This window comes from Solanum lycopersicum, chromosome 7, assembly GCF_036512215.1.
Source record: "Solanum lycopersicum chromosome 7, SLM_r2.1".
Lineage (NCBI taxonomy): Eukaryota > Viridiplantae > Streptophyta > Magnoliopsida > Solanales > Solanaceae > Solanum > Solanum lycopersicum.
This window is the reverse complement of record NC_090806.1, coordinates 64,718,070-64,739,877: the sequence shown is the minus strand read 5'-3', so window position 1 is coordinate 64,739,877 and position 21,808 is coordinate 64,718,070. Positions and strand designations below refer to the sequence as shown.

The window sequence follows — 21,808 nt, the reverse complement described above, 5'->3', positions numbered from 1 at the left end:
ATCCTATGGTTAATCTCAGTATGCACTATCGTTCAGCTAGCCTGTTATTACTTCTCTTAAATGTTTTCGATGATTTGAACACTTGAATCAAACCTGATAATTTACTCTAGACTGATATAACTACTTACGACGGCTGTGTAGGTCTTGCTAAGAAGTAGCAGAAAGTAAAATTTTATAACAATTTCTGCATAAAAGGCAACTATAAAACAAGAAAATACTGTTCCAGAATAAACTTTCAAGAGAATGCCAACCAGTGTGACATAGTTTGGGAAAATTATTCAAAAGCACCGGACAATCAAGGAAATCTACACAACCAAAAGACAGTTTTCGTCATTATCATTCATCACCATATTAGATTAGCCACCGCCACCTGACCCATATTTCTTTCCAAACATAATAAGCTGCAGCTTATCGTACCCGGCTAGGACACCTGCACCAGCAACAGCACGTAGAATGTTTGCTCCAGCACCTTTGAACAGGGATTTAGTGCCTTCATTCTTAACAATCTGAGAAAATGCATCCATTGAACCCTTGTACTTGACTGCTTCTCCAGAAGTCATCATCATTCTTCTACGCACTGTATCAATTGGGTAAGAAGCCAAACCAGCACCAATAGTGATACCCCATCCCAGCAAGAAACTCGCAAAAAAACTATCCTGTAAAAAAACAGAATATTGCAGTAGTGTTATACCAGCCACACTATCGCACGGAAACTAAAGCTACTAGAAATAGAGATCATCCATCAGTTCTAAATATTGACGGTATGACCCGAGCAGATGAGGGACTGATCATACATAAGTCATATGCATGTAGTGAAATGGTTTGAATCACCAAATCATGAAAAATATGTATTGATATCTCAAATGATAAACTTCTACATATGGATAATACATCATTGACGAAAGGGAGGAGAAACAACAGAAATATTTGGTGAAGTTGTGAGAGCGCGTGTGGGGTGGGGGTTTAAAGTGTGTCAAAAGAACAAAAGAATCCAGCATATGAAATGTGTGCGCTTAAGGTATGAATTTATAAAATAAAATGAAATTGAATCAGAATTAGGATTTCCGATACCTGCATGTCACCGACTAGAAGTACTGGTTTAAGTGAATCATACATTCCAAAGTACAGACCACGGTAAACAATAATGCCCACACATGAGATGGTGAATCCACGGTAAAGCCCCCCCATACCATCTGACTTAAGAGTTTTCCTGTAAACGTCAACCAAACCATTGAACTGCCTCTCACCACCCTTTTTTGCAGCCTTATTATCATTAGCAAGGCGTGTTCTTGCATAATCCAAAGAATACACAAATAAAAGGGATGAGGCACCAGCAGCACCACCAGATGCCAAGTTTCCTGCAAACCACTTCCAGTAGCCATCCTTGTCTTTCTTGAAATTAAAGAGTCTTTTAAAGTAATCTTTGAAAGCGAAATTCAAGGCCTGCAAAAAACATATTCAGGAATTAATAAATCTGAAGGACGAAAAATGTTGCAATAGTGACCACAAATTTTAACTACTCAAATGTGCCTATGCTACTTTCAAGTCGTCTTTTTTTTCTTTATTAGGCAGTGCACATCACTAGAGAGATTTATAAAGTTGAACAATATTACAATAAAGAAAATTTTAACTAATGAAAGAAATGCAGAAATTAATGATCCCTAAGGACACAAGATGATGTAGTGATGATCCATGTCCATGTAATTGTTTAAACTACTCAAATGTACCGATGATACCCTCAAGTCTTCCTCTGTTAGCTTTTTTGACAATACACATCTGGAGAGATGCATAAAGTTTCAGCACTATCATAATAACAAATGAATCAAAGCACTTTCAGAATGCTGGAAAAATGTATTCAAATCCAGGGCTTATCCTTGTTAGACACAATAAAGTTTACCAGCAACCAGGGTCTCTAAATCATTACAACAATAAAAGTAAAATGTTCGAAGTAATGATGGCAAAACTAGTTCACATGTTCTATATTTTGTTTTAGTGTTATCTTAATAACAGCCTTGTAGGTAAATAACAACAATCTTTGAACAAAAATCAAAAAGCAGGGAAGTGCTCCCCAAGTGTGATGAAAAAGTTAAGTAGCAGGCTACATTGTAGACAATCAATAGGGGTCAACCAACAGAAAGTAAGGTTAATCAACCTGAGTGGGGAAGTATCTGATGACATTTGCAGTATTGCCTCTCCAAAGAGCAAGGACGCCTTCATCCTTGATAGTTCTACCAAAGCAGTCAGAAATCCCTTTATAAGGTTCAGAAAGTCTACCAGCCTTTATCATCTCATCCTGATTCTGAATCAAAAGCTTGACTCTCTCAATTGGAGCTGCAGCTGTCTTAGACACTGCAGCAGAAACCCCTCCCATAAGAAAATCCACGACGAAACTGTTAGCTTTCTTCTCTTCAGATGGGGCCTGTATGAGAATATTTCCCAATTGACGGACTTCCAGATTAGCGGCTTGGCAATTCGTCATACAAGCACCCCGTAGAATTTCATTGACATATCCACCAGTCATGTTGTATGAACCAGTATACTTAGAATGTGTGTGGGGAGATATTAGAGAGAAGAGGTGTGAATGCCCATGTATTTTCTGAAATGCAGTTGGAGGTGCTGAACCATCCCCCATATTTGTATATCAACACAGTGACCTGCAAAGAAGAAAAATAGTAACTGAAGTAATTCCTAAAAATACAAATAGTGGAGCAGGGAAGCTTCCTATAAGCAAGGAACCAAATAATTAAGCTACACTGTGGAGCTTTCAGTTCAAAAACTGGAATACAGATATTTAATCACTAAGCAGTCAAACCCTTAACTATAAAAGCACATCCTCGCAGGAATTCTAAGCAAACACAATAGAATATTTACTAAATAATTCAACAAGAACGCACTTAGAAATAGATACTTGACAATTACTGTGTATTGACAGAAATCAACAAAGGAATCAGGTAAATACTTTGGATCTGAGAAACAAGGGACTACAACAATAACAACATACCCAGCGTAGTCTTACAAAATGGGATCTGCGGAGAGTAGATTGCACGAAGACCTTACCTCTAACTCAGAAGTAGAGAGGTTGTTTCCGATAGACCCTCAACTCAAAAAAAACAATCCAAAAAGAGAAGTAATGGAAGTACAAGAAACACCAGATCGTAACAAAATGGGAACTACAACAAAACAATACAATGATCAAGGTACAAGAAACAACATAGAGCAAAAAAAAAATCGAAGGACAAGATACTACAGAGCAAAACTACAAATACAACGTACTGCTACCTACTAACCTTCCATCTTAATAGATAAATATGTAGTAATTTAACACCAGAACGTCACCTCAACATGCACAGTGGTTTAGCGTAGCCAGAAATTTCACGAAAGGTGTCTAGAAATTGTACACGAGTACATTTTTTTCTTTTGGATGAATGAGTGCACTAGAAATTTTAAAATTAAACTATGTAATATACATGAAAAAATTTGGAAAAACGTACGTAATATACATAAAAAAATTGAAAAGAGATTTAACTCACAAACACTTAAAGTATTGGCTCTTTCAAGGCACCTTAAACCACTAGGCTACAATACCTTGTTGTGTTAAGGGTGTCTAGAATACGTTATTTCACCACTTTGTATTAACAGTATAATTTTTCCGACGAAGGGTGTGCTAAAGTCTATGTAGCTACAACATCCCTGAACATGCAGATTATACATAAACAACCAAGATATTTACCAATACCATGGATAAAAACAAATATATTTTCATTTTCAAAATCCAAACTCAAGTCAGAAAGTATCAAATCTCAAAACTAATCATAGAAAAAGCAAATGAGAAATGATCTCAACTCTGCTGAACCAAACTACATAACTCACTCAATAAACAACCAATCGCCAACGGGATAACTATGATCCGTCAATCATACAACAACACAGCAAATCACAATTGCATAGTAAAGACATCAGTACTCAACTTTTCCTAACAAAAATTCATGAACTTGACGATCAACTGATCTACTGATCCGATAAAGTTGACAAGTAAACAAAATTCATATTAGCAACATTTACACACAGTATTAGGTGTTTCTACGTGTAGAGAGAGTGAAAAACGATACCTGAGAGAGTGCGAGAGGTTTCGTTCCCAGCTCTGAGGAAGTAATATTTTTCCAATGAAGCTGAGTGAGTATTTTAGCAAAATGGAGTTTCTAGAAGCTACAGAGGACTAGGGTTTCCAAATTATTTGACTCATCTGACCCTCTTTCTCCGCCAATATTATACTAACTGCCATTTTCGTGCTTCATTCAACACTACTATTTTTATAGTCATCCATAGTCTATTATGGTGGCGCTGAGACTAAGTTCTATATCTTTTTCTCTTTTTAATATTTAGTATAATCATGTCATACGGGTCGCTTAACTAATTTCACGTGGAACTATGACTCATTTACAGAAATTACGTCACCTAATAATTTTAATTTCTGTAAAAATTTAAATTTAAAACTTCATAATTCCTATTTTACAAGAACATGTTATCTCTCATCGGCATAAGTAATTTGATTCATCAAGCTTAAACATATGAGAAAAAATTACCTAGTGTTTTTGTTTATAAAATTTGTATCTTTATTGACAAATAGGTTACTTGTGAATTTTATAAACTCGTATTTGACTTTAACACAAATTAAATTATATAATACAATTTTTCTATTTATGTATTGTATTAAGGATATTGGAAGGAGATATTATCATACTACTTAAAAATTAATTAGATACATATAACAGCCCAAAACAGATGAAACCTTTTATAAATTGAAATGAAGATAACACTTGGGAGTTGTCCCAAAATTAACATAAATTATTGGAGAAGTTCCAAGTAAAGTTTCACATTGTAGCGAATACAGTTACAATATCTGATCAGTAGAAGTTTGCTTCCTACTCAATTGCAAGTCACATAGGAATTCAAATGTTAACAACACCAGTTATATGTTGTTTTTGGATACAAATGACACATACAAGTCTAGCCTATCTTTCCTGAAAAATAATTTCGGAAAGACGGGGACAGCAGCAACTACAGTTCTGCAGATTCATGAATATCATTAAGCTTTGTAGGCCAATCCCCACAACGCCTTGATATATCAGCATGAACGTATACAGTTTCGTAAATCAATGAGGCTTTGACACATTGAACTGCTTCAGGGCGCATTTTTCTACAGACCGTCTCTATGAAGAACATAAGGAAGTTTTTTGCTTTGCCAGCAACTGCCTAAGCTTTTTAATCAGCTGAGGATTTGAGTACATATAATCCTGGAATGATTCCCTCAAGCTTTTCAACATGTTCTTATGATCTTCAGTGTGGTCTATGTTAAGTAACGTGGTGAATAGGTTCTTCCAGAGTTCAACTTTCCAGTATCTGAAAGCAGAATGGAGAATATGAAAGATATTACATAACAATAAGCAACTGGAATTTTCCATTTCGTGAGGACCATAATGACTTGATATTAGTATATACCAAACCATCGGAAATTTCAAACTTAGAAGACGATGCAAGCATTAATTATATGGACACTAGATATACCAGCAAACAGGCAGTGGAGCAAAGACATACCGCTTAAAAGGCAACTTAGGTTGATAACTATGGCCACCATGGGGAGAAGGTCTTCTCTCAATCTCCATATATGAATTGTGAAGCATCATGTGTACAATAACACAGAGGCCATATGCATCCACCTGGTATCACCATTAGATATCAAAAATCTAGTTTCCACTCGGCACCAGTTTATTCATCTGGACTATAAAGTTGCTAGATCCTGAAAGGCATTTACCTGATACTTCCATGGTTTTTGTTCTTGCATTTGGATGCAGCGGAAACCAGAAGTTCGACTGTCCCCTATAAACTCGGTCTGGTCAGGGAAAAGACTCAGGTCTATACCCCGTCCCCAGTCAACAAGGCTAAGTCCCTGGAAAATAAAACTGTGATAGTCTGCCAATGTTTCATTATTACCAACACAAAATGAGTAGAAATACCTGTTCCCTCCATGAACCAGTACGGTGACGAAAATTTTCCACGTCATCTGCCAGATTGTCCCTGAACAGGCACGATAGCATATACTTCATTAGAGAGATACCCCTAAACTACTCTATTTTCACAGTCAACAATAAAATGATATTTTGAATAGTCCTAAACTTGGTCCAATTTCCCAAAGTAAAGAGTAAGTATTTCCTTATTTAAATACTACTATGCCTCAAACCCAAACTATTTGTAGTTGGCAATATAAACCCTCAATATACACTCTGCTCCATTGAATAAAATATAATTTATATCTCACCTTAAAAAACCACTTTTAGATAAAATTAGGGCACTTAAATTGGGTCAGCAGAAGTTTTCATCTGAGATACTCGGAAGGCTTCCTGGGAGTTCATTAATAGATATCAAGAGTTCTCTCCCTTTAAACCTTGAGATGCAAAAATAACTATTGCTCAAAAGCATTTCAAATATTTCATTCTAATCTGTTGTTTAAGAAATTGTAGTGAAAAATAGAACTCCATATAGAAGCAAACATTAACAGCAACCCTCTCATAAAATTGACATCAAGAAACCATAGAAAACTTGACCTGAAGGTAACTTTGAAGACATTTAGAACCATGGATTTCTTTTTCTTCGTTAACCCATATAAACAACAGAAACTGTAAGCAACCTACAAGGACAGATTTTGCAACCTCATGCCAATGTATGCAACATCTTATCCTGTCCGATGGAATTCAAAAGGTATCAGTCCTACCAATTACACTTTTTCAGAAGGATAAGAGAACCAAAAAGTGTGTAAACTGTAGAAGTTGTACGATGCAGACACTCTCTGGTTAACTATGCCCTATTGATCAAGTATTAACATGTAAGGCTTTAGCATAGAACTAGGAGTAAATATCTTTCATGTTTATAAGTGGAATGAAGGCTTCAGTTACCTTGCATAACGAATCAGAAGATTATCTGGTTTGAAGTCGCCATGAATAATCCGGGTATCATGCAAAATTTCTAAAATGCAGAGCATCTCAATGGTGTAATAAATGCATAATACTTCCTCCATGGCCCCACCAAGCACAACATTGGAATTGATTGCATCCTGCAAAGTGCTCAAGTCAGGGAATCATATCATTCAAGTTGAAGGTGAAAGATCAACAGACACCTACCTGAAGTGTGCCATTAGCCAGGAAGTCAGAAACAAGTATGCTGTAGTCCGAATATAGATGCAATCTGTGGGCATACCCAAAGCTTAACCTCTGGTGAATAAGAATAAAACAAATCAGTACCATTTTCCTAACCAGCATACACCAATATATAGTCTATTTTCCATACTACATACTTCTTTTTCAGGAATTCTCATATCCAGTTGACGATAAATGTAGAATTCCCACGGGAAAGCTGGCTTTTGAATCTGCAGAGATCAATAATATAAAAAAGAAACGTGAGGACATTTCCAGTGTCAGAATTCCTCATGAAGGGAAATAAGGATAAACTATTATTTCACCTTAAGTGCGACAACCTCATCTGGATTACCATCACAACATGCTTTAAATACTTGAGCAAATCCTCCCTGACCTGCACATCCCTTGATCTGATAGCTGTATCCACCTGAAACCATTCCACGATGAGACACATTTAGCTGACAGCACACCAAGTTCATGTTCATGTCTATAGACAACTGAATTCATCAGATTTTATCATAAAATTCCATTTCCAAAATTTAAGGCAGAAAGTGCAATTGGGCCGAGGATCTTCCGAAAACAGTCTCTCTATCTCCACGAGGTAAAGATAAGGTCTGCATACACTCTACCCTCCCTAGACCCCACTTGTGTGATTACACTGAGAATGTTGTTATTGTTGTAAAGCAGAAAGTGCAATAAGTAACTCTTAGGCACCATGCTTTCACTCTTCAAGTTGATGGGGGTGGATTTAGGCCTCTGCCACCTCTCCCTACTGGAGTTGATATCCACCAAACTACAACAGATACCATAAGGAATGAATGAGCTCTCTACATCTAGTGATAACATTCGATAACACTCCTCTGGCTCTCTTTTTATTATCTAATAGATACCCAGTAAGCATCTCATTTAAAAGAGCTTAATAATATCCATACCACCTTTAATCACACAAAAAATTGTGAGGGAAGAAAAGATGGGGGAAAGTTATGAAAAATATATGTATATCCAATTCAAACTTATGATGTGTCTGAATTAGGTGATGTTTGTTTAAAATTTTCAAGAGCGTCTAGAGAAAACAATTCAAGGGGTAATTGTGAAGGGCATACATGCTAAACAAACCAAGGCATAAAATACTAGTGTATATATTGCGGGTCAGACCCAAGTATCAAGGTACTAGTCCCAAGAGACCTCAGTCCTCCATGGTCACTGCAGGACATTTAGAAGATGTGTTGCCCCAAGGGCCAAGACCAGTCCCAACTTTGCCGTCATCTTAATCTCTGCAACTGTCAGTGAGCATCGAATACTATGTAGCCATTATAGACTAAGAAACAAGAATTTTTACCTATATCAATAGTTTTATTCCTGGCAGATTTCTGCAAAGTTGACAGTGCTACCTTTCCTGAATACGCCTTTTTGCTTGGATGGTATCCCTGATGAAAGTTCACATGTAGCTATCACGAATTGCTGTTAACATGTAAAATAGTTTCATTAAATGCTTCTGAGCAATCTCACATCATATCTTATTATCTCAGTATTCTTCTTCTGCAACAGATTTTTAATTGTTGAGATCACCCATGGATTGACACAAGATCCACCATTCTCCGACACAATGTCCATCTACGTGATGATGCATAAATAAATCAATAATATAATCCTGTGTCAACTAAACACATGGAATAAAAGAGTAAGAATTGAAATAACAGACAACATGATAAATAGTCCATAAGTATTCCAAAACAAGAGAAAATGAAAAGAGATTGTAGAACTCTGGTACATCAGAATCTCACAGTTTGAAAGAAAAGACTGTGATAAGCAACAAAGATAGCCTAGAGGCAACATGAAATTAATTATGCATGTAAATAGAATCAACGAAATGGGCAAATGAACTTGAAGGCTCCCAACGGAAATGAAGTACAGTGACTATCCTACAATCTTACCACTTGATATTCAACTTGAAGATTTTAGGCCAGCTTATCTGGATGTTAGAAACTTGACAGATCTAAAGGGTGTTAACTTTGGGTAAAGAATAGATTAAATATGACTAATAACATTCTTGGCACTGAAATTAGAATGTGTTGTATGATGTAATAGGGTGTCTGAAAGCAAACATAGAAATTCTTTGACAAATAAACTTGACTAATTACTAAAGAGCAAGACAATCATAAAATGGATGCTAAATATTCATCGTGACAAAAGTCAACACTTGACTTGCTTTATCAGCACTTGTTGACTCTCTGATAATGAACATATTCTAACAACATATGACATTGCAGATTTGAGAAGTCTGCAGATACTTAAAGTTACCAGAAAACACATTATATAATTTAAAATCATTAGGGCTCAAATTTCAAATGTAAAAATGCTCAACTTACCAATACTGGTAAGATTCCAACAAGGTGGTTAATATCTCAATACTTTTAAGTAGCTTTAGCCTTTTGGGTGTCTATTAAGTCTTAAGACTTTTTAGAAGCTGAGTTTTCAATTTATCAGATGGTCCTAAATGTTCCTTTTTTATCAGATGGCATAGTGATGATGGAATTTATTGAAGCTACACGATATTGATAGGCGACTAGAACTCTATAAATGAAACCATTCCCTTCTGTCATCTAGGTCAAAGCTCTGATGGTTAATTGTTATATCACATTCATTGATCATTTGATATATCATATGAGCTATCAACTAAATGGAACTCATCAACCGACCAAATCTACTTGTCTGGAATATTAAGAGTTAGCATTATATTTTTAGCTGGAAGCAGAAAAAACTGATATTCACATCACTATCTATGTTTCATTTATGCAGTATGGATTGAACAAGAACTAAGAAAGCTGGAAATGCAGATAGCTGAATAGATGTCAGAGATTTGGTCCTAATCTGCATAACAAGAAAATCCAAGCATGAAGCCTTAAAATGTCCTTTATGCATTTAAGCCAAGATAAATGATTTATCTCATTGAAGTTCAGCAGTTCCTTTCTAGGTAATAGCTTGATTACTGAATCCAGCATCACCAATTCCAAAGACCTAACTCTACACTTATAACATTATCACACCTTGTCCCAGTTGGCACAGATTCTGAAAAAGAACCAAACATACCTTCTGTAATGAACCAGCTGTTACTTTCTCAGACATTCTCTCAAGAAACAACACTTGTGCCTTCTTCAATCTGCCCAAAGGCTCAGCATTCCTAAAACCAGAGTCCAAAGTTCATGAATTTAATGTCATATAATACAAACGCAGACATGTGCTGACATGCATAAAGAATTATGATCCTACAAAAGAGAATATGTAACCTTGAAATTCCCAAATGGTAAATGAGAAATGCATCAATTAACCTCCCTTTTGCCTCTAGGAATAACGCATATGTCTCGTAAAGCAAAGAATTGAACAGACAAATCTTATTCTGCTCAATTTCTCTATATATGCTTTCGTGATTCGAACTGCTATCCATCTGAAACACAAGCGACCACTAGATCAGATAAAGCAACAAACATTTCACATCACTTGTATACAAAGTGCATCTTTATCACGAAAGTAGTGTACACTCTACACCAATTAACTCAAAATCCCAAATATACCTTTGCCCAAACACTTCACATCACTAGGTTAAACATATACATAAAGAAATCAATACAGGAAAAACAAAAGGGAGATAGGATTTATTACATATAGGAACCAAATCTTGAGAAATCTGACGTCGTTTCGGTACCGAGGATTGTTCTTAAAGGTACTGATGCAGTTCGAGCAAAGCTCATGCAGATCTCTTCCATCAATTGACGTTCGCTCTTTCAGTGATTTCTCAATTGACCTACGAATTAGGGCATAACATAAACAATTGAACGAGTACAAATGCAAATTTTGGGAGAAAATAAGATAAAAAGGTACCATAACCAAGGCAATAACGGGTCGTCGGAGCTAGTTGTATTGCTTTGATTTTTTGAAATGACGGCCATTGCCATCTGATTCAGCCTCACTCGCCGGAAAATGAAAAATTGTCCTACTGGTTCAGGGAGATGAAACGGGCGGGAATACAATGTATTTGAATTTTGTTGTGAGTTTCGGACTAAAATATTTCTCCAACATCCTTATATTATATAAGTAAACAAAATACATTCTTATAATATTCAAAAAAAAAATAGCAGGAATCGTCCCTCAGTATATTTTTATTAAGAAAATGATAGAATCAATAAAAAAATAATTTAATTGATCATGTTTTGACCACGACGAAAACATCAAAGTTAGCTAAAAGAAAAATAAGAATATAGATAGAAGATGAATCTTCAATTTTCAGAATCTAAATTTGAGTGTTGTTAATTTATATATTTTTTTGCATCATCAAGTAAATTGACTTGCATCAATAATACTCTCAAATTTCAATGGTTAGAAAGATTATTTTTTAAAAAAAAATCATTTCAAAAATATTACGTCCAAATATTTAGAGATTTTTTTTAATAAAATATTTAGAACGTATCTAATATATCTACAACCAAATACCAATTTACATTTTAAATAATGCACAAAAATGCTTAAAATTTAGCGAAATAGGCATTTTGTTATGAAAATAAAAAAAAAATTACTTTATTTAAAAATTTTGAAGTTAGAGTAGTATTTGCCTATATTTTTACAAAGAATATTTAGAATTTGAATGTATTTTGTCTAAATATGATTTAAATTCTCAATTCCTAAAATAAAAAATCACCTAATTTGACTAGCATAACCTTGCACATATATTCATTCGACTTGATACTTTTTTTGTTGGCAATGTTAATTTCTTAAATCAGATAAAAGGATGAATCTTGCAACTCTTTAAATAGTTCAAGAATATTTTTTGTTCACTTATATAATATAAGGATGTACTTTAGGTTTAGCTCATACTTCAACGATAGTTTTAACCAAAACTTTTTCACATGATGTGCGTATAAAATTAATCAAATCACACTTTGTTAGTTATAACTTCATAATTAATTAATTAATATTCTATCCTCAAGACAACGATGCTTTAATGTACATGTGGCTTTGTTTCAACAATGATTGATTAATTTGATTTGTATCAATTATCGTTAAATTATATGAAACCCAATATTAGGAATATTAGGTGTGTGTAAAAATTAAATTGATCGATAAATTAAATTGAAAAAAATATTATTGGATAATAAGGTTATTAAATTTTTAGTGGGTTTATTAAAAAATTATTGGGTAATTAATTTGGTATTGATTTTTACTATTGGGTTATTGGGTATGGTAACAATTTATAATTTTACCCTTTTTAATTATTTAATATATTATTAGACACTATAACTATATCAAATTATTAGTATTCTACCAACTTCACGCTAGACCGCTTTACTAGTTTTTACTGTTTACTCAAAATCTAAATATTAAAGTAAAAGGTTTACAATTGTAGTTATTTGATTTTAATTTTAGTCTTGTTAGACTATTTTTTGTTTTAGTTTGTGATCGTAGCTTGTAGCAATTTGCAAGTTTGTAAAGGTCCGTAAACTGATTAACATAAAAAAATTTCATAATATGTTTTGATGGTAACATGTAATTATAACATTCATATTATATTTTCTCTTATTGATGCATTTCTCATTATCTCTCTTGTTTCACCATATCAAAACATTTAGAGAAATGAAAAGAGATATAATATTTTACGGAAATTTTTATTGGGTAAAGGTAAACCGAAAACTAAATTGATAATAATAAAAGATCGATAAAGAATATCTTATTGGTTTGTTATTGGTTTAGCATATTTAAAAATCGAAAACCGATAAACGAAATTGATAACACATAAAATCGAACCGAACCGACCGATGCACACCCCTACCCAATTCAACAATCTCTATTAATCTTCTTTTTTTAATTTTTGGTAATCTCTTCCTTTATTTCAATTAACAAAAGAAATTAAAAATGATAAGTGACTAGTGGGTCCGACCTGTAATATAGTGCAAGCTTTAGAATTAGTAATGTAACGTATTTTATTCACTTATTACTCTTTGTATTGGTACTTCTAAACAATTGCAAATATAATATATATATATATATATATATATATATGTATATGCACGTATCTAAAAAATTTATATCGTTATTGTCCATCCTAACCTCACTTGCTCATCGGCGTTTATATCCCGTCATTATTTACCCCGTCCTTACTTGTTCATCGATTTTTCAGTTGGCCAATATTGTGCTCATATAACTTAGGAATACATAACATATACATATGATTTATCATAATTTATCATACATAACTACATACATCCAATTTCTGTTTTGAAAACACATTTATACACATACAATTAACCTCCCCACCCCACATTTATCCACTCGATTTCAATTAGGATTAGGTTTTGTGCATACACATAGTTTGCTACATTTATTTTTTTTAAAAAAAATTGTAATACATTTCAAAAAAATCATAAAATCTAGCTATATTTTGCAATTATCCATGAGAATTCACATGTACAAATTACGAAGTACATCAAATGGGCCCAAATGTTTTAATTGGGTTGTTGGGCCAAACAAACCCATCCCCACCACTGCAATAGGAATCGTACCTCACCCAATTGAAAAGACACAAGTCCATGAATTTTCAGACTTCATCAAGCACCAATAATGCCACGTTTCAATTTTTGATTGCATCAAATATATCGTCGAATTATAAGAAAAAATCAACAATAGCGAAGCTAAAAATTTTATTAAGAATTTGAAACTATTAATTGTAAATTTGAAGCTATTAGAGATCTACATAAAAATGTGACAGTTGAAAATTCGAAATATTATATACAGTTCTATACTTTCATAGTGAAATATTCTTTTTACTTTATAACGAAGATTAAACGTAATAAAATCTCATTAAATCATTGTGTTCTCGTATTTTCGCAACGTTAGAGGAATGACCCAACCAAAGAATCGTTCCCATTCGAAACCTGTCTGCTCGATAGTGCAATTTTAACATATTTTTATTTAACTGATGAGTAGGGGGCCACCACTCACGAGTAGCTAAGACAACCCAATGCCAACCATGTACTCTTTATCTTTAAATAATTTGATGCCCACAATGAAATCATCACTAATGTCCTTTTTTCTAAAAAAAAAAAAATGTGGTGTCTAATATATATTTTTATTAAAGTCTGATTATATATAAAGTCGTGCCTGAAATTTACATTGAAATGTAAATCACTCGCTAATGTGGTGATCAAACTCTTATACTATGTTTGGATCATTGTTTTTTATTGTATTGTATTGTATCGTTACTATACTTACAATGTTTGTTTTAATTGTTACTTAAAATGTATTATATTGTATTGTAAAATTTCGTTGTTAAAAACAATGAAAATTCCTATTTTATGGAACAACCAATTTGGTGTGTACCCATTGTTACTTAATTTCTTTTTCCAATAATATATTTACGTAATATTTCAAAATATTATTTCACCCTTTATCTTAATTATTTAAATCTAGTCAAACCTCCTATCCTAGAATAATTAGGATATTTTAGTAAATTTATAAATTACAATACAGTACGATACGATCAAACCAAACAATTAAAATGTTATTAAACAACAACAAACAATACAGTCTAACCAAACATTATATCTACCATACAATAGAGTACAATACAATACATTATGAAACAATGGGTAACAATGATCCAAACAAAGTATAAATGTTCCACATTCCTAAACAAATTTGATTTAACTATATGATTTATACCTCTCTTTTTTTTCTTCTCATTTAGTGTTAGATATTTATATCAGAATCTCAGCTAGTTTGATATCGTGTTACGTAATGAAAAATCAATAAGACCTCTCAGTAAGAGCCCATTTGAATTGATTTGAAAAAGTAGCTTTCAAGTAAAAAGAAAAGTCAAATTTAAAGGACTTTTAAATAAATAAAGAAGTAGAGGGGACCTACTTTTAATTTTTTTTATTTTATTTAACGTTGTCAAACACTTTCAAAAGCTATTAATGACTTAAAAACAAGGTTGGCGAACTTTTAAGTCAATCAAAACGTGTTCTAAGGAAGAAATATTTTTATTCATCTTAACACAACTGTTGATGATAATTGTATAAATTATACATTTTAAAAACAATTTCATAATTTTAAACGGTAATTATGAAACATGAAATTAAAGTACTATCCTCGTGATCTTTTATTCAATCATAAAATTATCAGCGATAGAGTTGTCACTCGTTAGAACATATTCTTATTTATGTAAATTTCTTTTTTATTCATCAACGAAAAGTAAGCTTGAAAATACTAAATAAAGGAAATATGAAAAGGAAACGACATTTAACGAGATTAAAAACTATTCTATTCTATATATTATTCTAATTTTATTAGATGTGTTGAAAAAACGATGTATTGAAACTAGCTAGCTTACACTTGGAGCATTTACAAACATTAGGCTATAATTTTGATCTCATTTATGGTTTCTATTTCGATTCAAATTAGTTTTTGTCACATAGTGATTTTCATTTGTTAATATTCCTCAAAGTATCTTAAAAATAAATAAATTCGTTTTTTTTTAAGTGGAAAAAAAGTTAAACTGATATTTTGGGGAATAAAGCAGGTCAACTATAGCTGGAAGCAATTGAAGATATTATACGTCAGACCAATTTCAAATATTATGATACTTAAATTAGTGTAGAACTGTTGACGCAGAAAATGATAAAATAGAAAATCACAGGAAAAGATAATAATAATAATAATAATATTATATTATTATTATTATTAATTATTATTATTATTATAGTCATATTAGTGTTTGGACCATACTATTATTTGATGTTGTCTTCCATAATAGCGGAGCCACCCAGTTCAAATTTAGACTAAAAGTTATATAATATTATATATAAATAATTTTTTTTTATCTATAATATATATTAGATCATTATAACTTCTTTATATTTTTACCGTTAAAATCATATAAATATCTTGGTGAGATTCACAACGGGCAACCTCTCTATAGAAGGAAAAAGGTTATACATCAAATTTTTTTTTAACTATACGACAATAATATTTTTATTTCACTTAATGAAAATATCGACTAACCTATAATACCATCAAATGTTGCTTTCTTAATCATTCTTTGGCTTCTCATACCCACACATGTACCAACACTAGTTTGTATTCCCCCTTTATTAAATTGATATTTCTACTTTACCGACTCCCTTTCATGCAATCATCGATCATAGTATTTGAGTCAGAAATTTCACTAAATAATTTAAAATATAAAAAAGTTATATACATATGAAAAAGTAAAAGGAGATTCCATATCTAATATTCCCTCCGTCCGATATTGTTTGTCATGATTTCTATTTTTAGTATCAAACTATAAAAATTTTAACTAACATTTTAAGAAGTATTTTTTCATCATATTAATATGCAAAAATTGTAATTTATAGTCCTTTTCATAAGTTTTAGAATATCTATTTTTTTTTAAATATCGAATTAATGTAATCTAATTTACTCTTGAAAATTAGTTAAATTGACTTTCAATAAACGCAACATGACAAACAATTCCAGACGGGGAAAGTATATATATATATATATATATATATATATAAGCAATTTTAATCAAGTATAAATAATATAAATTTCTTTTAAAAGTAATTCGAATGAACCCCCGATCTTATATAGTTGCGCTCCGATGCATACCTCCAAGCTTATAAATAGATTCATAAAAAAACAAAAACGCGTACACAAAGGACGTGGTCCTAAATAAACATCACTCTCTACCTTTTTTTTCCAATAAAAAATTCCCACTTTAATATTATTACACACATATATATATATATCTTTGTTTTCTTCTTCTTTTCTTCACACATCAACTTTAGTAAATCATTTTTTTTCTCCCTCTCTATGGAAACAGCTAATAATCAGTTAAAATACATGGAGAAAAATGATGATTTGTTAGTAATTTCCACTAGTGAAAATACTAACAAAAAGATCATCACAACAAATAATAACAAGAAATTATTATCAAATTCTTCTTCTTCTTCTTCATTAATTAGAAGTTGTCAAGCTGAGAAATGTAATGTTGATTTAAGTGATGCTAAGCAATACCATAAGAGGCATAAAGTCTGTGAATATCATGCTAAATCTCAAGTCGTCGTCGTTGCTGGACTCCGCCAACGTTTCTGTCAACAATGCAGCCGGTTAGATCATATATCTCTATCTCGTTTTATGTGACACTTTAATTTTAAGTTCACAAACTCTAAAATTACTTTATGTCCAGTTAAATACTGTCATATAGTTAAAAACGGAACGTACTAGTCTATGTTTATATAAGTAGTTGAAAAGCTGGTAATTTGAAAGTGACTATATAGTATAAACATAATAATAATAGTAACCATATATAGTATAGTACTATTAAAGATCGTATCTTAGTCATTGACTAATTTAGTTTAGCATGGTTTTAATTAATTAGATTATGTGTAGATTGACTTCTTAATTTTAAGTGGTTGACTAGTTCAGTTACTTTAATATCATATTATTGATGATTTTTTTTGTATGTTGTTAAAAAAGAAAAAAGTGGTTGAGGTAGATGCTAAAAATAGCATGGAAATATAAAAATTAAAGCTTCATTTTAAAGTGGATTCGAACTAAAAAGACATCTTACATCACTGCATTTTATAATATATGGTATTAATTATTTCTACATTTTTATTCTAAATTTACGATACGTTTTGATTAATTCAAATTTATAATAGGATAGCGAAGACTTATTGTTTTTTTTTTTTTATGTTTTGTTGTGATACATATAGCAGGATAGATAAATATGAGATGTATACTAATTTAAATTTGTGATGCGATAAAATTATTGATCTTTTTGCCTTTGCCTTTTTATCTTTTGTCCTACTAGTTTATTTATTTATTTATTTTTACTTTTGTGGATCCTAACCTTATCGTTTTTCCACATACATTAAATGGCCTTTAAAAAATTTGTTAATCAACTGATTTAAAAAAAGAGTAAATTTTTTTTTGTACTTTAAATGTATTTTCTATTTTTTATTTAAAAAATTAACAATATAATTACCATAAATTGTTGAAATATTATGTAAACTAGCTAAGAATGTCATCTTAACTATGTTCTTCATTCAATTTTTAAAAACATTTTCCATCTCTCAATCGATGATGGGCGAGTCGGGCCCTATTTGAAGAAGTGCTCTCTATCAAGAATTTCTCTATACGAATAGTTTAAACTCGAGATTTCGGATAAAGAACGAGTAATCTCGTTCGTATTCTTCATACTTGGATGGACAAGCATATTTTTGAATCGTGTATTAACAAGACAATTTAGTTAATTAATGAATCATTAGTTAATGTTCCTAATCTCGATTTTTTCTTCCATTTTTAAAATTAATTTATCACGTTGTAATTGCTGTAAACAAAATCAGATCTGGCCACGTACACATTACTACAGATATCTGATTTAATGATATTCTTTTGATTGATATTTTCTTCTTAATTAATAAATATATTAAACAAAATTAGGTCCAAAGAGGCTAATTTGTTAGTTGATCTAACTATTTTACATCTCCTCCTGGAATTGGAAGAAATTCGGCAGCGGATCGCGAAATCCTGATGATCTTCTCTATCTAATAAATGGGGAGTCCTCTTTAAAATCGTCCGCAACATGTAAAGCAAAAAAAAAAAGTTCCTATAGTTTGTCCTATAGAAAATCTGTAGTAACTTCGTGACGAGACAAGCTATTAAAAACTTATTATTTACCTTCTGACTAGTTTTTCGAAAATAATAATTTGCGTGTGTTATAGATACATATATAACTAGTGTGATTGGGCCCTTAATATAGTAGTAGAACCAGATGAACGTGACCCACTATTTCTCATCAACCTTTTGTAAAATGTGAATTTTGTTTGGTCATATCAAAGTTTGAACACACATAGTACTACTCTTAACTAGCTATTGTTTGGTCAAATGTAAAAATTAGAGTCTAACCAATAAAACAAAAGTTGAGGGGTATTTTTGATCATTTTTTGTAAAATTAATTGTACGTAGATTTCATGAGCTGACGGAATTTGATGAATCGAAAAGGAGTTGCCGGAGACGTTTGGCTGGACACAACGAAAGGCGAAGAAAGAGTACATCATCGTCATCATCTTCATCATCATCTGCAGACCGAATTCATATATCTATCCAAGAAAATCCAACTCACAAAAACTTTCACTTACGTTGAAAAAAAAACATATTTTATATAGTAATTTGCTCTCTCTCTTCTGTCATAAATCTGTTTCTAAAACAATAATCATCATTCACTTACCATCTGGTGATAATTAAGTACAATAAAGTATTTTTAAAATTGTTAAATGTTGTTATATTACATGTACTTGTAATAGGACATAGGATTTATTGCGATCGCGATAACTCTGAAGTTATTAGTATATATAAATGTTATATGCAAGGTTAGAGAGGTGGGGAATGATGAACTATGGACTTCAATTTTATATTGTGTTTTTGTAGATGTATTGTAAGAAGTTTTAAAAAGATATGCTCCTATAATTGTTAAGTTAATTTGTGTTTGTAAGTTTTATGGGAGTAATATATAATCATATTAACTATATGGACTATTTTATTGGAATTGGTGACCATTAGATATCCATGCTTTAATTTCTTTATTCACTTTAGAATAGAGTTTGATATATATTAACTTTGTCGTATTTATATAGAATATTATTTTTTGATGAAAGAGTGTTAATTGATTATTTTTTGATGAAAGAGTGTCAATTAATTCTTATTAGACAAATGTGTAGGTTCATCCTGCTTCAATATAATCAATAAGTTCTTAAAATTTTGTAAAATTACATTTTTATACAATCATGAAACTCGAGTATATCAAAATTTAAGCGAATGTCTCATCAATTATAAGGAGGCAAAATTCAAGATTGAAGGCAAAACACATAAATATATATTTAAAAATTGACACGAAGTGTCACTTTAGATATCTCAATTTAGAGACGTATCATTTAAATATTCGTAGTAGGACTTGGTTGTGTTGTTTCAACACTTTTCGTTCACTCGAACAAATATGTAATGAATATAGAACACTCTCATCAATGACACGTGCAAATAACGAATTAAATAAAGACACGTGAATATAAAATAAATTATGAGAAAAAAGATTGAAAAAATTTGAAAATTTGGTTAGAATTTGGCTAGAATAGTATTTTACCTTTTTGAACATTTTTACCTTTTTAACTTTAATACCTTTTAATTAAAAAAATAAAAGTAAGATCAATTTATTTTAAAATAAAAAATATTACTATTTTTTTAAAATTCAAGTTAAATTCTGGCCAAATTTTCTGGTCATTTAGGACCCATCTGACTATTGATTTCCCAAATAATATTTGAGAAAAAATTTGACAAATAAGCTTTGTCCATAAAATTTGTCATTATTGACAAATATCTCAAAATTTTAAATTCTAGTTTTTTCTAGTATTTGAGATAAAATTCATTATTTGGGATCTTTTAAAAATTAAAATTTACCCCAAATTTTTATATTTTGCAAAAACGCCCTATATAGTAGTTGTTTGCGTTGCATTACATATTTTCTTACATGAACAACAAATTAGTGATAAAATATTCGTGATGATAAGATTGTTGATGAAAATGATGAAAAATCAACTCAGGGTAACAAACTCATGTGTTTTGACTACTTCGCGATAAATTGAATGATACTTGATGCACTCACTTTAAACTACCATATTGTTTTAGTGTCATGAAACATTACTTGTTACTTGTTGCAACGAAGAGTCAATTGATTTGTATTATAAACTTATGATTAATTTTGATAGTTTAAAAAACTTATGTGTATGAATCAAAATTCAAACCCAAATATACCTGATGCATGTCCCACATAATCACAAATGCAAACTCTTGATTCTTTAATGGAACCACAATCACATACCTGATCCTCTCATAGAATCAAAATTCAAACCCAAATTGTTAGTGTGTTGGCGTGTACCTCGAGCCATTCATAGTTAGTGTGCCGACATGGTACCCGAAACAACCAACAATCACAAATAATCATGCACAATCACATAGCACAATGAACAATACCACTTGATTAAATCATAAGTTACAATAACAAGTTAATTGCATGAGATTACCTACACGATGTCATTGCATATGTCTCCCTACCACGCATTGCATAAATGATACTACAAAGCAGTAGACATGCATACATACATAAACAAAAAATATGCAATCACAACCTAACCTAGATTTCGTTTGAGGCTAGCCTGACCGAATATTTTAAGTCACTACCTAAAATGTTTTCTGGCCAAAATTCTTTCACTATTGGCTTATTCATAGCGATCGGGTCAGGTCGTTACACGTATATTATTCAAAATTATTGTCCAGTAATAAAAGTGTGAACATAGTGAATGCGCCTATCCCTTTTTTCAAATTCGGTCAATCCATTTATGAGAAATGTATAATTTATATATTGACGTCAGATCCGAATTAACTACTAACATCTGTCATTAAAATATATTAAAAACAGTAGCATCTTCTCGTGTGAATGCAAATACTCACGACGACGACGTTTTCAAATTGTAAAAAAAGAACAAAAAAGGTGAGCGTTTCGAGAGTTAAAG

At 31.6% G+C, this 21,808-nt stretch overlaps 2 protein-coding genes across 2 annotated transcripts; both read right to left on the bottom strand.

Annotated features, from left to right (window-relative positions):
- Positions 1-155: 155 nt before the first annotated feature.
- Positions 156-4,358, bottom strand: LOC101247934 (ADP,ATP carrier protein 1, mitochondrial). The gene is made up of 4 exons (XM_004243318.5): positions 4,110-4,358; positions 2,153-2,654; positions 1,072-1,443; positions 156-656 (listed from the first exon to the last, which is right to left on the bottom strand). The coding sequence occupies exons 2-4, from the start codon at positions 2,630-2,632 to the stop codon at positions 357-359; spliced, it is 1,152 nt and encodes a 383-aa protein (XP_004243366.1). The 5' UTR covers positions 2,633-2,654; positions 4,110-4,358; the 3' UTR covers positions 156-356.
- A 447-nt stretch (positions 4,359-4,805) lies between these two features.
- On the bottom strand, positions 4,806-11,261 carry LOC101265455 (mitotic checkpoint serine/threonine-protein kinase BUB1). Its single transcript, XM_004243766.5, has 14 exons — positions 11,070-11,261; positions 10,851-10,992; positions 10,478-10,635; positions 10,281-10,371; positions 8,700-8,804; positions 8,530-8,617; positions 7,514-7,617; positions 7,349-7,420; positions 7,176-7,265; positions 6,951-7,108; positions 6,015-6,075; positions 5,813-5,947; positions 5,596-5,717; positions 4,806-5,400 (listed from the first exon to the last, which is right to left on the bottom strand). Exons 1-14 carry the CDS (start codon positions 11,141-11,143, stop codon positions 5,211-5,213), a joined length of 1,590 nt encoding a protein of 529 aa, XP_004243814.1. The 5' UTR covers positions 11,144-11,261; the 3' UTR covers positions 4,806-5,210.
- Positions 11,262-21,808: the final 10,547 nt, after the last annotated feature.